General features: G+C 50.9%; 1 protein-coding gene across 1 annotated transcript; it reads left to right on the top strand.

Annotated features, from left to right (window-relative positions):
* Positions 1 to 546: 546 nt before the first annotated feature.
* On the top strand, positions 547 to 9,915 carry LOC113841266 (olfactory receptor 14A16-like). The gene is made up of 3 exons (XM_027447941.3): positions 547 to 805; positions 5,751 to 5,754; positions 9,216 to 9,915. Exons 1-3 carry the CDS (start codon positions 547 to 549, stop codon positions 9,913 to 9,915), a joined length of 963 nt encoding a protein of 320 aa, XP_027303742.2.
* The last annotated feature ends 3,622 nt before the right edge of the window (positions 9,916 to 13,537 follow it).

Raw genomic sequence — 13,537 nt, 5'->3', positions numbered from 1 at the left:
CCTAAAAAGGTACAGAAGAAGACACTTCTGTCGCACCTTGTCTTCTGGAAAGCAGAGTGTGAAGATTTACTTTTATCTAAGGCAGAAAGGGTACTTCCAAGTATTTAAAATTCCATTACCCATACAGTACCTGGATAAAGGGTGTAATAAAGAGAAACTGATTTGAAGACAGAGTCTACCTTATCAAAACAAAGAGGTATGCAGATGAGTGGGCCAGTTGTGCCTTCGTGAGTTTGTTTCTGATTCTGATATCACCTGTGAAGAAGGGTAAAGAGGATGCGATGAATCTATCTTTCTTCCCTTACACAGGCTGATGGCCAATATGCCATCATCTCTCATGGTGGTAAATAGGGAAAACCCTCAGTGGACCAAATGCCACTCATGCAATGCAGGGACCCAACCACTGAAAATATCTCCTTTCACATAGAGGGGATTATTAGAAAGCTCCATAAGTCCAGTGTGAGCAGGAATGTGTCTTCTAAAGTCTGTCTTAATATCTCCTTGTCTTTTCTTCCTTGGGTGATCCCGTTTATTCAGGAGGATCAGATGTCCAACAGCAGCTCCATCACTGAGTTCCTCCTCCTGCCATTCGCAGACACACGGGAGCTGCAGCTCCTGCACTTTGTGCTCTTCCTGGGCATCTACCTGGCTGCCCTCCTGGGCAACGGCCTCATCCTCACCGTTGTAGCCTGCGACCACCGTCTTCACACCCCCATGTACTTCTTCCTCCTCAACCTCGCCCTCCTCGACCTGGGCTGCATCTCCACCACTCTGCCCAAAGCCATGGCCAATTCCCTCTGGGACAGTAGGGCCATCTCCCACGCAGGATGTGCTGCACAGGTCTTTTTCTTCTTCTTTTTCTTTTCAGCAGAGTATTCTCTTCTCACCATCATGTCCTATGACCGCTACGTTGCCATCTGCAAGCCCTTGCACTACGGAAGCCTCCTGGGCAGCAGAGCTTGTGCCCAGATGGCAGCAGCTGCCTGGGGCAGTGGGGTTCTCAATGCTCTGCTACACACTGCCAGTACATTTTCCCTGCCCCTCTGCAGAGGAAATACTCTGGACCAGTTCTTCTGTGAAATTCCCCAGATCCTGAAGATCTGTTGCTCCGAGTCCTACCTAAGGGAAATCGGGCTCCTCATGTTTAGCGTTTTTGTTTTTTTTGTGTGTTTTGTATTCATCATGTTGTCCTATGTACAGATCTTCAGGGCCGTGCAGAGGATGCCCTCTAAGCAGGGGCAGCACAAAACCTTTTCCACGTGCCTCCCTCACCTGGCTGTGGTCTCTCTGGTTATTAGCACTGGCATGTTTGCCTACCTGAAGCCCCCCTCCACCACTTTCCCATCCCTGGATCTGCTGGTGGCAGTTCTGTATTCAGTGGTGCCCCCAGCAGTGAACCCCCTTATCTACAGCATGAGGAACCAGGAGCTCAAGGATACTCTTAGGAAAGTGATTTCAAGGATATTTCTGAATAGTGATAAATTTCCCTTTGTTTTCCACAAATGACTTCCATTGCAGACCTGCTCTGTGGTTCATTTTCCGTACTGTTGTGTTCATTTTCAATATCAATTGCATATATCATGTTATTAAAAATACGGCTTATACTCATTGCTGCTCTCCATTCACGCTTTCCTTATAGTAAAGTTCCTCCAGACCTTTGTTCGTCTTTGTTGCCCTCCTCTGGACTCCTTCTAATATGTCCATGCCCTTTTTGTGTTTTGGGGCCTGGAGCTGAGTGCAGTACCCCAGGTGGGGTCTCAAAAAAGCAGAGTGGAGGAAGAGAGTCACCTCCCTTGCCCTGCTAGGCACACTTCCTGCAGCCCAGGATACAGTTGGCTTTCTGGGCTGAATGTTCCCTAGGCATTCCAGGTATGTGCCACAGGTGCTGACCCCATTGAGGGGCATCAGCAGCAGGGATCCCAACCCAGCTGGGTCTGCTTCCCTGCCTGTGCAGCACAGCCAGTGTGCAGTCACCTCTTGGGCACCACAGCCTGCTTGGTCTGCTCATGGCACCAGCAGCTCAGGGCCCTGTGGGGAACATGAGGAGGTGGCCAGGAAGAGCTGGAGAGTTGAGAGGAGGGATGGGGAGAGATCAGACGGGAGCTGAGCTTGGCTGGAAGGTGCCTCAAATACTGGTGCTCACCTAATCCAAGACAAGGTCAGACTGTGGGTACCCTAACTTGTACTCCTCATGCAGAGCCATATATCCATGGTTTCCTGGTGCATCACCTGGCCTGGGCAGTGGCTGAAGAAAGTAAAGTGCCCCCTGTTGTTCCTGAAGCCTGGCATCAAAAGCAAGGCTGTGACCCTGTGTCAGGATAACATTGTGGTGGTTCTCACCTGCTACACAGTTGAACTCTACCACCACCCCTCTCACTCCCCCTCCTGAAAGGAAAAGGAGGAGAAAATATGATGAAAAAGGCTCAAGGTTGAGACAAGAACATGGAGATCACCCACCAGTTACTGTCACAGGCAAAACAGACCCAGCATAGGGAGACCAATAGAATTTATTGCCTATCACCAGTAGAGTAGAACAGTGAGAAACTAAAAGCAAAATAAAACTGCCTTCCCCCATCCACCCTCTTTTACCTCCTCCTCCCCAAGTGGTGCAGGGGAATGGGGAATGTGGGCTGCGGTCAGTCCATAACGCTTCATCTTCACTGCTCCTTCATGGGCACTCTCTGCCCCTGCTCTGGCTCTCCCCCCTCTCTCCCAGCTGCTGATGGGGAAAGAAAGGGAAAGATTTTTTTCACCTTAAATCTGCTCTCACAGAGGCAGAAACAACATCACTCATTGGCTTGGCTCTGGTCAGCGGCAGGTCCCCTTTGGAGCCATCTGGAACTGGCTCTGATCTGACATGGGGCAGCTTCCTGACTCTTCTCACAGAGCATGTTGTCCCCCTGCTACTAAACCCTTGCCGTGTAAGTCCAGTACACAGTAATGAATGCTTGACCCATGTCAGATTGCTAATGTTCCTGAATCCATGTCCAGCACATGTCTGTGACACAGTCTCCCCCAAACTGTGTGCTGAACCTGAGGCCAAAACTCCTCAGCAAGTCCTTAGCTTGTGTCCACCTGGAGGACTGGAGTGAAGCCATAACCGTGGGAAGGATGAGCCCTCTCTTTGGACTGCTGCATGGGTGGAAGCCTCTGCATGTTCCACATGATCTGGGAGATTATAGAAGAGATCCTGATGCCCTGTTCACCATCTCCATGTCCTTGGGGCCCTCAAAAATGTCCCTCAGTCTTAAGATACAGCCTAGCATCTTCTTACATCAGGAACCTGGAGAATTGCCCTAGAAGTCTCAACACTCTGGTGCAAACAGGCAAATACACACAAATATGCATGCTCAAACATACAAACCCACAATCTCATCCACACACACACATATGCACACAAGGCATGGACACAACCAACCAGACACAGACCAACTCCAACAAGGAACAGCACCTTCACAGCCACCACACCACCACCAGCACACACACAGCCATGAGCAACACACCTGACCCCATCCCGTTCCGCACCTGAGACTGCTCTGCTGTGAAGGTCACCAGTGCTCCATGCATCCTCTGCAGCACTAAACATGTACAAGTCTATGGGGCCTGATGACTTGCATCCCAGAGTCCAGAGGGAACTGGCTGACATAGTTGCCAAGCCTCTCTTCATCATCTTTGGAAAGTCCTGGCAGCTGGGTGAAGTCCCTAGTGACTGGAAAAAGGAAAACATCACTCCCATTTTTAAAAAGGGTAGAAAGGAGGACCCAGGGAACTACAGAATGGTGAGCCTCACCTCTGTGCCTGGCAAGATCATGGAAAAGATCATCCTGGAATCAGTGTCAAGGCATATGCAAGACAAAGAGGTGATCAAAGACAGCCAGCATGGCTTCACCAAAGGGTAGATCATGCCTGATGAATATGGTGGCTTTCTACAATGGAGTGACCACATCAGATGACCAGGGAAGACCGACTGATGTCATCTACTTGGAATTCTGTAAGACCTTTGACACAGTCCCATATGACATTCTGGTCTCCAGAATGGAGAGATATGCATTTGATGGAACATTCAGTGGATAAGGAGTTGGCTTGAAGGTCACATCCAGTTAGTGGTGGTCAACGGTTCTATGTCCAAGTGGAGCTGAAGACAAGTGGTGTACCTCAGAGGTCTGTCCTTGGACCAGTATTGTTTAATATCTTTATCAGTGTCATAGACAGTGGGATCGAGTGCACCCTCAGCAAGTGTGCAGATAACACCAAGCTGAGTGGTGTGGTTGATGCAACAGATGAAGGGATGCCACATGAGGTTCAAGTGCAAGGTGCTGCACCTAGGCCATGGAAATCCCAGGCAGGAGGATAGGCGGGGAGAAGAACTCATTGAGAGCAGCCCTGCAGAGAAGGACTTGAGACTTCTGCTGGACAAAAAGCTCGACTTGATCCAGAAATGTGCACTTGTAGCCCAGGAAGCCAACTGTATCCTGGGCTGCATCAAAAGAAGAATGCCAGCAGGAGGAGGTAGATGATTGTCACCCTCTCCCCTGTCCTCCTGAGGCCCTGCTTGGAGTCCTGCGTCCAGGTGTGGGGCCCCCAGCACAAGAAGGATGTGGATCTGTTAGAACAGGTCCAGAGGAGGGCCACAAAGATGATCAAGGGGCTGGAGCACCTCTCCTATGAAGAAAGGCTGAGAGTGCTGGGGCTGTTTAGCCTGAAGAATAAAAGGCTTCTGGGTGACCTCATCATAGTCTTTCAGGACTTAAAGGGGGCTTATGAAAAAGGTAGACCGTGACTCTTTGTTCAATCAGATAATGATAGAATGAGGGGGAATGGTTTTAAGCTAAATGAGGGCAGATTTAGAGTAGAGGTTAGGAGGGAATTCTTCACTCAAAGGCAGGTGAGGCACTGGAACAAGTTGCCAAGAGACCTTATAGATGTCCCATTCCTGGAGATGTTCAAAAGCAGGTTGAGCAAGGCCCTGGGCAACCTGATCTCATGGGTGGCATCCCTGCTTATGGCCAGTGGGTTGGAACTAGATGATCTTTAAGATCCCTTTCAACATGAACCATTCTGTGATTCTATGGTCTCACAAACTATACCTCAAGCGCAACTCCCATCCCATCAGCCTTCTGGTGGTCTGTCACCTGACCAGAACAGAAGTTGCCTCGCCATCCTCTTCAATGCTATGTGCATGCTTCTGGCCTTTGCAGTCCCTATCTGTGCCATGTTCCTCCTGCTGGTCAGTCAGCTCCAGAGACAGAAGTGACCTCCCAGCCTCCTTCACAGCCATGTGCCTCCTGCAGGCCCAGCAGATCCTGAGGCACACCTGATCCCATCAGAGCATCCCAAGCCACATACTCCTTGTGGCCTTCGATCTGATCAGATACTTGTCACCCATGCCTCTTCCAATGCCATGCACTGCTCCAGGACCTCACAGTCCCTGCCCTGCCCCAAGGGGACAAATGGCTTAAGTTAGGGATAGGAGTGGGGTTAAAGCTGGGATGTGCTGTGTGCATTCTGGAGGGCTTTGGGAGTTAGGTGTTCAGGTTAATATTTAGGAATAACAAATCACATTCCAGGGTTAAGAGAACAGCAAGGGCAGCAAATGAGAGATTGATGTTCTGCTCAAGGTGTCTGTTCAAGGTTTGGGATAAGGGTAAGATCTGATGCTTTTAGTTTAGGTCTGTGTTGAGGGCGCTAAGGCTGGCATTTCATTCTTTGGTTAGGCTTAATCATCTTTCTGCTTGCCCTTCTAGAAGAAGATGGGTTTGGTGTCTGCTTTTTCCAAGTCCCAAGGAACGTCTCTGATCAATATGCCCTTTCCAAGGTCTTTGAGATAAGTCTTATGATGATATCTGCAGCTTCACCAACACCCCTTTCACCATTCCCATGCTTCTTCTAAGCAACCTGAGGGCTGACCAGGCGGATGATGAGGGCTTGGGAAAGGGTTTGATTGAGATCTGTGAGGAGGACTGTTCTGCACTTCACATGGACAGTGATGATAATGTCATAGGAAACAGTGACACTCCTGAGGACAGAAGAGCACATGGATAAGGCCTTGGGCTTGCCAACACAGGATGAACACACATGAACACTACATGAGAGGGAAGAGGAAGACTCAATCCAAAATAGAGATTCTGAAAGCAAAGACCATGAGTATCACCATGTCATTGCAGGAGAGCTCCAGCAATGGGGCAAAATCATAGAAGGGGTCCACCACAGTGGGGCCACAGAACTGCAGCTGGGAAGAGGAGAAATGATTCCTGTACATGAGAGAAATTCCCCTGATTTACTAACAGCTGCCTTCTGGAGTCAGACCTACTTCACAACTCTTCAGGGAACAGAGATGGCATACAGCCCAGGACTGACCATAGGACATGGCCCCCAGCAGGAAGCACTCACTTCATGCAGAAGGTGCAGCTGATAGCGCTACCACCTCTGTGATCAAAAGAGGTGCTGTCTCCAGCCAGGAAGCTGGCCAGCATCTGGCACAGGGTGGTGGAGCTGTACAAGGTCTGCAAGGAGGACAAATCTTCCCCAGGAAGAAAGCCAAAGGCATCTGCAGGTGTTTGCTTGTAGGCACCAGCACAATGATGAGGGTGTTCCACATCCCAGTCACTGTGCTGGTCATGCAAGTGAGAGGAAGAAGAGGCTTGTCTATGAGTAGAGGTCCTTCCATATGGACAGCAGGGGAAACTCAAGCAGTGATGTCTTTGTGTCCCATTCCATTCATAGAAAACATTTTAGAGCATTCTGGTCCCCCCTATCTTGTTAGGACACCAATGAGCAAGATGTTTCTTTCTCAGTTTCTCAAAGACGTGGTAAAGGATGTTCATAAGGGTGACATGATCCCTGGCTGTCATGCCTGAGGTGACCTGCTACACGGTGAGAACACAACAGGGGTTAAACGAGGAAATCATTTGTGCTCGTGTTTGACAAACACACTTTAATAGCACTAATCTCACTTCTAAAATGCATCTCTCCTGTGTTCAGAGAGGAGCAGTCAGTGATGACTTCAGTCTGCTTCAAACACCACCCCCCAGCAGAAACCCTGCTGCCTTCAGGAGCTGTCAGCACTGAGGCCTTGGGGACACCTGGAGGGAGCGCAAGGGCACAGAGCAAGTGATGCCATGGTCAGATGCTGTGCTGCTGAGCTGGGCTGGGCTCCTGGGCCCAAGGGGAGCTCCTGGCAAGCAGGCAGTGTGGCAAAGAGACAGCTCTGCCCAGGAGCAGATCCCATGCACAGCGGAGCAGTGCTGGGGGCTCTGACCGCAGGTGGCACTGGGAGAGGAGAGAAGGGAGAGAGAGGTTATGGGCTGAGTGGACTGAGCGTATAGAAAGAGATTATTGGAGATTTAATGACTAAAGCACATAATATGGTAAGTTTCTAGCAGAAGGAAAATGCAGAGAGGCCAGGCCCCAAGGGCTTCCTTGTTGTGGGTTGGCTGCAGGCTGTGAAGCCAGGGTGCAGGCAGGAGTGGGCAGGGCTGTGGTGCAGAGCAGGGTCCCTGCTGTGGCCCAGGGGCTGTGTGCCGGGGCAGGGCCTCTGCCGCCTGCCAGGTTCAGCACTCAACCTGCCCGGGGAGTTGCCCAGGGCGCTGCGGGGAGAAGCTGCGGGTGGAAGGAGCCCGCCCGGCAGGGCAGGGTCCTGCTGCTGGTGGGAGGCTGCTGCCTGGGGCAGCCTGCTCACAGTTCCATAGCACAGCCAGGGTGTATTCAATCCGCCTTGCAAGAGAGGAGAGAAGGCAGGAGTTAGCTCCTTGGATCTCTGCTTTCCTGTGCCTTTTCTTTCAGTCTTCTGTTCTTTGGATGAGTGGGAATAGAATTAGACACTGTTACTTCTTAGAAAAGGCTATCATTTCTACGCCATCACAAGGAGCTTACAAGGATCCCCATCAAGTCCCTTTCTTGCCCCTCAACCCATAGAAAGCTCCAACACCACATGTGCAGGGGCAGCAGGGTCTGAGTAAACGGGGCTCTAGGACGTGCCCCCAGCGAGCTGACCCTGGGCAGAGCCCTGCTGCCAGGAGGTGTCTGCAGGGCAGAGCTGAGCAACCAGCGGGTGGGATGGAGGTTGTGAGCTGCCGGCAGGAGGCGTGGGGACAGAGACCCAGCTGCAGGCAGGGACAGCTGCAGGCAGCTCAGAAGCTCTCTGTGGGAGTGAGAGGGAGCTGCTCCTAGAAACACCATGGCAGGGGAGATTTGGACATCTCTCTGATATCTGTGCACTGCAGACACCTTCTCTGGAACAATCCCCTTCTCATCCAGTATAGTACTTCAGACATAATGTCTTGGGAACTTGGTCATGAGTTTCCTTTGGATTTGCTGGGGTGGTGGTGTGAGAATTCACACAAATTCAAACCTGAAATAGGTTTCTGAAGTGAAAGTTCAAGCTATGGTCTACCTCCAGGGTAGAGGCACTCAATCCTCTATTTGATGCCCGACAGGCAAGCCAGACTGTTGGTAATGGAGGAATAGTGTTTTTATTACAGATTGAGGCTCCTAGAGCATTGCTCTGGAAAAGGTCTGCATGTCTTTAAAGAACCTCAACAAGTTCTTTCATAGCCCTCAGCCTACAGCCAGTGCCACCATCAATTTTATTGTTTCTTGAGGGATTATCTGACCTGCTCTTCGGGATCTGCAAAGAGGGAGATGCCCCTCGCCAGCAGGCATCTGAGGTTGCACCCAGTTCCTATGCCTTTGGCTGCAGAGCAGAACTGACTCTCCCCGTGCCAAATGGCAGTTTCTCCTGCTCACAGAAGGAACATCACCAACAGAACCCAGCCAGAACTCTGGCCAGGGAGTTGCACAGAGGCCTTCCAGAAAGGAGTAAAGCAGTGCAAGTCTGTTCTGTGTTGGTGAGAGAGAAGTAACTTAAACGACCTATGCAATAGATTTTGTAGATGTTTGACTTTTCACTTGTTTTTCCTTCCTTGGACAGAACCCAATGTCCACAGGCAGCCCATGTCCAACAGTAGCTCCAGCACCGAGTTCCTCCTCCTGCCATTTGCAGACACATGGGAGCTGCAGCTCCTGCACTTCGCACTCTTCCTGGGCATCTACCTGGCTGCCCTCCTGGGCAACGGCCTCATCCTCACCGCTGTAGCCTGTGACCACCACCTCCACACCCCCATGTACTTCTTCCTCCTCAACCTTGCCCTCCTCGACCTGGGCTGCATCTCCACCACTCTGCCAAAAGCCATGGCCAATTCCCTCTGGGACACCAGGACCATCTCCTATGCAGGATGTGCTGCACAGGTCTTTTTCTTCTTCTTTCTGATGTCAGCAGAGTATTATTTTCTCACCATCATGGCCTATGACCGCTACGTTGCCATCTGCAAGCCCCTGCACTATGGGACCCTCCTGGGCAGCAGAGCTTGTGCCCAGATGGCAGCAGCTGCCTGGGGCAGTGGGGTTCTCTATGCTCTGCTGCACACAGCCAATACATTTTCACTGCCACTCTGTGGAGGAAATACCCTGGACCAGTTCTTCTGTGAAATCCCCCAGATCCTCAAGCTCTCTTGCTCTGACTCCTACCTAAGGGAAATTGGGCTTCTCACATTTAGTGTTTTTGTGTTTTGGGGGTGTTTTGTATTCATCGTACTGTCCTATGTGCAGATCTTCAGGGCTGTGCTGAGGATGCCCTCTAAGCAGGGGCAGCACAAAGCCTTTTCCACGTGCCTCCCTCACCTGGCTGTGGTCTCCCTCTTTCTCAGCACTGCCTTTTTTGCCTACCTGAAGCCCCCCTCGCTCTCCTCTCCATCCCTGGATCTGGTGGTGGCAGTTCTGTACTCGGTGGTTCCTCCAGCAGTGAACCCCCTCATCTACAGCATGAGAAACCAGGAGCTCAAGGATGCACTGCGCAAAGTCATGAGTGGGTGTACATCAGAAGTAATGCACTGCCTGTCTTCTGCAAAGCACTCATAATATAACTCATGATATGCCAAGCTTGTCTTTTGTTCTTTGGTGGGTTTTGTTTGTTATTAATGAGGGCAACAATGTTTTCCATATAAATTGTCATTATTGATCCTGCTCATGTGTTTAAACAAAATAAAGGAACCTGCACTGAAGAGTGTTTCTGAGGTGCTTTTTCTGAGAATTTTGCTGGGGGTTCCAGGGTAATGCCCATGGGTGGAAATGAAGAGGAATATAGAGACCCACCATAGCAGCACTGCCAAGAAGCAGAAGGGTTTGGTCTGCTCAGAGCTACTTTCATTCCACTTCCACACTCTCCTTCTGAGCCTTTTCTGTTGGCATAAGCCTGATTGTTCCTGCAGCTTGGTCACAGTACTGCTGTGTGGCAATCCTGTGACCACAGGCAGGGACTGGCAACGGGCATTTTTGTGGCACAGCTGGCCTCCAGAACAGCATTTCCATCCCATATAGTGATTCAGCTCAGGGTAGTGCCTGGGGGCTCAGGTCTTCCTTCACAGTTGCTGTCAAGAATGTTGCAGTCCAGAAATGGACTCCAAAGAGGGACCTGGCTTTGCCTGTTTCTCCATGGGCTCAGGGTGAAGTGATCAGAGCCCCAGCTGGGTGTTTGAGGGTACGGGGGCTGGCTCAGGTGTTGCTTGTTGGTGTCCAACAAGCAACAAGCTTGTTGGTGTACAACATGAGCTGGGGCTGGTGGCAGGTGAGCAGTTTTTGGAAGGAATCAGGAGAGCCCAGAGGAGATGCAGGGACAGTGTGTCCCAGGGGGTCAGCAGTAAATGGAGCCCACAGAGCATGAGCCTCTTCCAGGTGGAGTCCCCCTGCAATGAAGTGTTAAATCTGGATGTGAGCAGGAAAAGAAGAGCCCCGTGACCCAGGGGACATAGCAGGAACAGGGAAAGAAGTCTGGTGAGCGAATGTGGAATGTGAATAGTGGAATGCCATAGGGTGCAGCACCCAAACACTTCTTGTGGCACTGGAAAGAAGGCAGGCTACCTCTGAGCACCCTCGACAGCCACAGAAGAGCTGGTGTGGGAAGCAGTCAGTGGAAGAGCCTCATGAGCTGTCTCTGCCTCCCAGCCTGCCCAGCACAGCCCTGCGAGTGCCCCTGTGTCCTGGACACCACAGCCCCCTTGCTCTGCAGAGCATCACCGCCGGTTGGGACTGTGGGGAGCATGGGGAGAGGGTGCAGGAATGGCTGGCCAGGCCAGCGCAAGCATGCTCCTTCCTGGGAAAGGCTCTCTGTTGATGTGGAAAGTCCTGGGAGGAGAGTGGGGCCGTGTGTGTGCAGGGGATCCCTAGAAAGATAAACCCCTCGGTACTTATGGAGCTTGGGGCAGGCTGCTAGGGCTCAGCAACAGCAGAAGTTATGTGAGGAGTCCTGGGACTTGGGCTCTCAGCCCAGCTCAGAGAGGTGGTTTATTCCTCCATATTGGGACACAGAATGGCTCAGTCAGAAGTCCAGATGTGCCTGGTACAGTTGAGGCTTCAGCATGCACAGTGTACATGTGCTGAGGCAAACCTGAGTGAGCACAAATGCCCTCAGCCAGTGTCCATTCCTTATGCCATGGAGGATTGGGAGAATTAAGGCTGGTCAGCCTCACCTCAGTCCCTGCGAAGGTGATGGGGCAAGCTTTTCCACAGCCACCTTCAGGCACTTGAAGGAAAAAAAAACAAACAGGATTGCTGAACCCATAGGGGAGGGGAAGGAAAGAGTAGCAAAGGGAAGAGAAGGTGCCTACCTGTCTTTAGCAAGGCCTTTGGCTTTGTCTCAGAGAATTCTTACAGCCAGAATGGTGCTATGTGGACTTCACAAATAGATGAGGCTGTGAGTGGGGCACTTTGCTGGACAATCAGGCCCAGATATCATCCATGACACATAGTGCTGTCAGCCAGTTCTTAGTACCATCCCTCAGTGATCAGCACTTGGGCCAGCACTGCTGAATGTCGTTATTAACACTATGAATGGATGGAGCACACTTTCAGATCTTTTCTGGATGGTGTCAAGCTCAGAGGAGCCCTTGAGCAATCTTATCTATATAGTCTACCTCGATCAGAAGAGTTGAAGAAGATAAAAATAAGAGTTCTTTTGGAACATTTATTTAGTTGTTTATTGTGATTCAATGACCTTTCCTTCGGAGAGCTCTCTGAAGACATAACAGGCAGAGGAAGAAGAAATGAGAGAGATTGAGAGGCAGAGATATGTCTTGTGTTACTATGACCACAGTAGATCCTGCGTAGAATTATTCTATATTTGAAGCAGTGATAGAAAATTCAATTCATAAAGTAAGGATAGAAAATTTACTTGATAAGCTTACTTTTTTATCTCCTCAGGTCCTGGCAGACACTGACAGTGCCAGGTGAATAAGTTGAGGTCTGTGGTGCCTCAGAAACTTAACAACCAGTAGGAAGCCTCTGGTCACCTCAGTCTCTGGAGCTGACAGGCCAGCAGCAGTAACAGGGCTGGGGAAAGGGCCTGTGAGGTGACTTCTTCCTGAAGCAGCTGCTGTGTCAGCCCTTGCCTCCTGGTTGACATCTGTGCTTTCCCACTTACACCTGCCAACATCCCTGATAAGCCAGCAGAACACACCTGCTTGGCACGCTGCTTGTGAGATGCCCTCTGTCTGAGAGCCTGACAGGCCCCATGCAGGAAGAGGCCTTGGCTGTGGGTTTTCACATCCCTTCTGCCTGAGCACATGGTGGGACAGGAACGGGTACACAACTTGGTCACATATACATGAGAAGCTGGAAGGCCAGCAGGAGGCATGTGGCGTCGAAGATCCTGGTGAGGATTCTCTGGTGGTAGGAAATAGCAGGAGAGAGTCAAAAGTGGGACAAAGTGCTGCTTGGAAGGTGAAGAGTGGGAATGAGGAGGACGAAATGTCACTGAAAGGGTAGTGCTGTGGGACCTGACATCACCCAGAAGGAGTCTATGGTCAGCCCATGCCATTTTGTTTCAAAGGACAGCCAGGGAGGGTGGGGAGACCTCAGTGAAAGTAAGGAAATGCCAGGGTGAGAGCAAAGTGGAAAAGTGAAGTGCATGCCTGTAGCCTGCAGGGAGAAAAGGGCAAGAATTGGACAGTGCAGGATAGCCTGTGGTGATGAAGACCACATCTTTGTCCCCTTGGCTATGGCAGTTGTCTCTGCTACTGAGGCTCACGAGGACACATGCTGTGCTCATGACACTGGGGCCTTGTGGCCTCCTTGAAACCCAGTGGGGAGGCCAGCAGGTGTCGTAGCATTGTCCTTCACACAGCATCACACACCCCACATGCCACTGCCCCAGGAAGAGCCCTGAGCCATGGGTGAGGAACAGGACATCCCTGCCCAGGGGCTGGGGGCCAGGGCTTGGCCTTTCTGCTTCACCAAACAAACCAAGGCCTTTACTCAGCATCAGAGTCTCCTGCCCAGTGCCTTTGCCTACCTGCAATCATGGCCTCCAATTGTCTGTTCTAACAAGTCCATGGGGAGGCCTTGTCAGTAATGACCCTTACTGGGGCCTATTAATACTCTCAAACATTTCAAAGTTTCCTTCTGACTTTAACTTCTCCTGCAGTTACATCATTCTCTTCTTACTACCTGAGGTTTATGGACTCAGCACCAAATGCATCATGGGTCT

This window comes from Anas platyrhynchos, chromosome 30 (genome assembly GCF_047663525.1).
Source record: "Anas platyrhynchos isolate ZD024472 breed Pekin duck chromosome 30, IASCAAS_PekinDuck_T2T, whole genome shotgun sequence".
Taxonomy (NCBI): domain Eukaryota; kingdom Metazoa; phylum Chordata; class Aves; order Anseriformes; family Anatidae; genus Anas; species Anas platyrhynchos.
Note: the sequence above shows the minus strand (reverse complement) of the source record. Positions and strands in the feature narration are given on the sequence as shown.

Bases quoted from the DNA above. Each gene is read 5' to 3' on its own strand.
- LOC113841266 (XM_027447941.3), top strand. From the start codon at position 547: ATGTCCAACAGCAGCTCCATCACTGAGTTCCTCCTCCTGCCATTCGCA.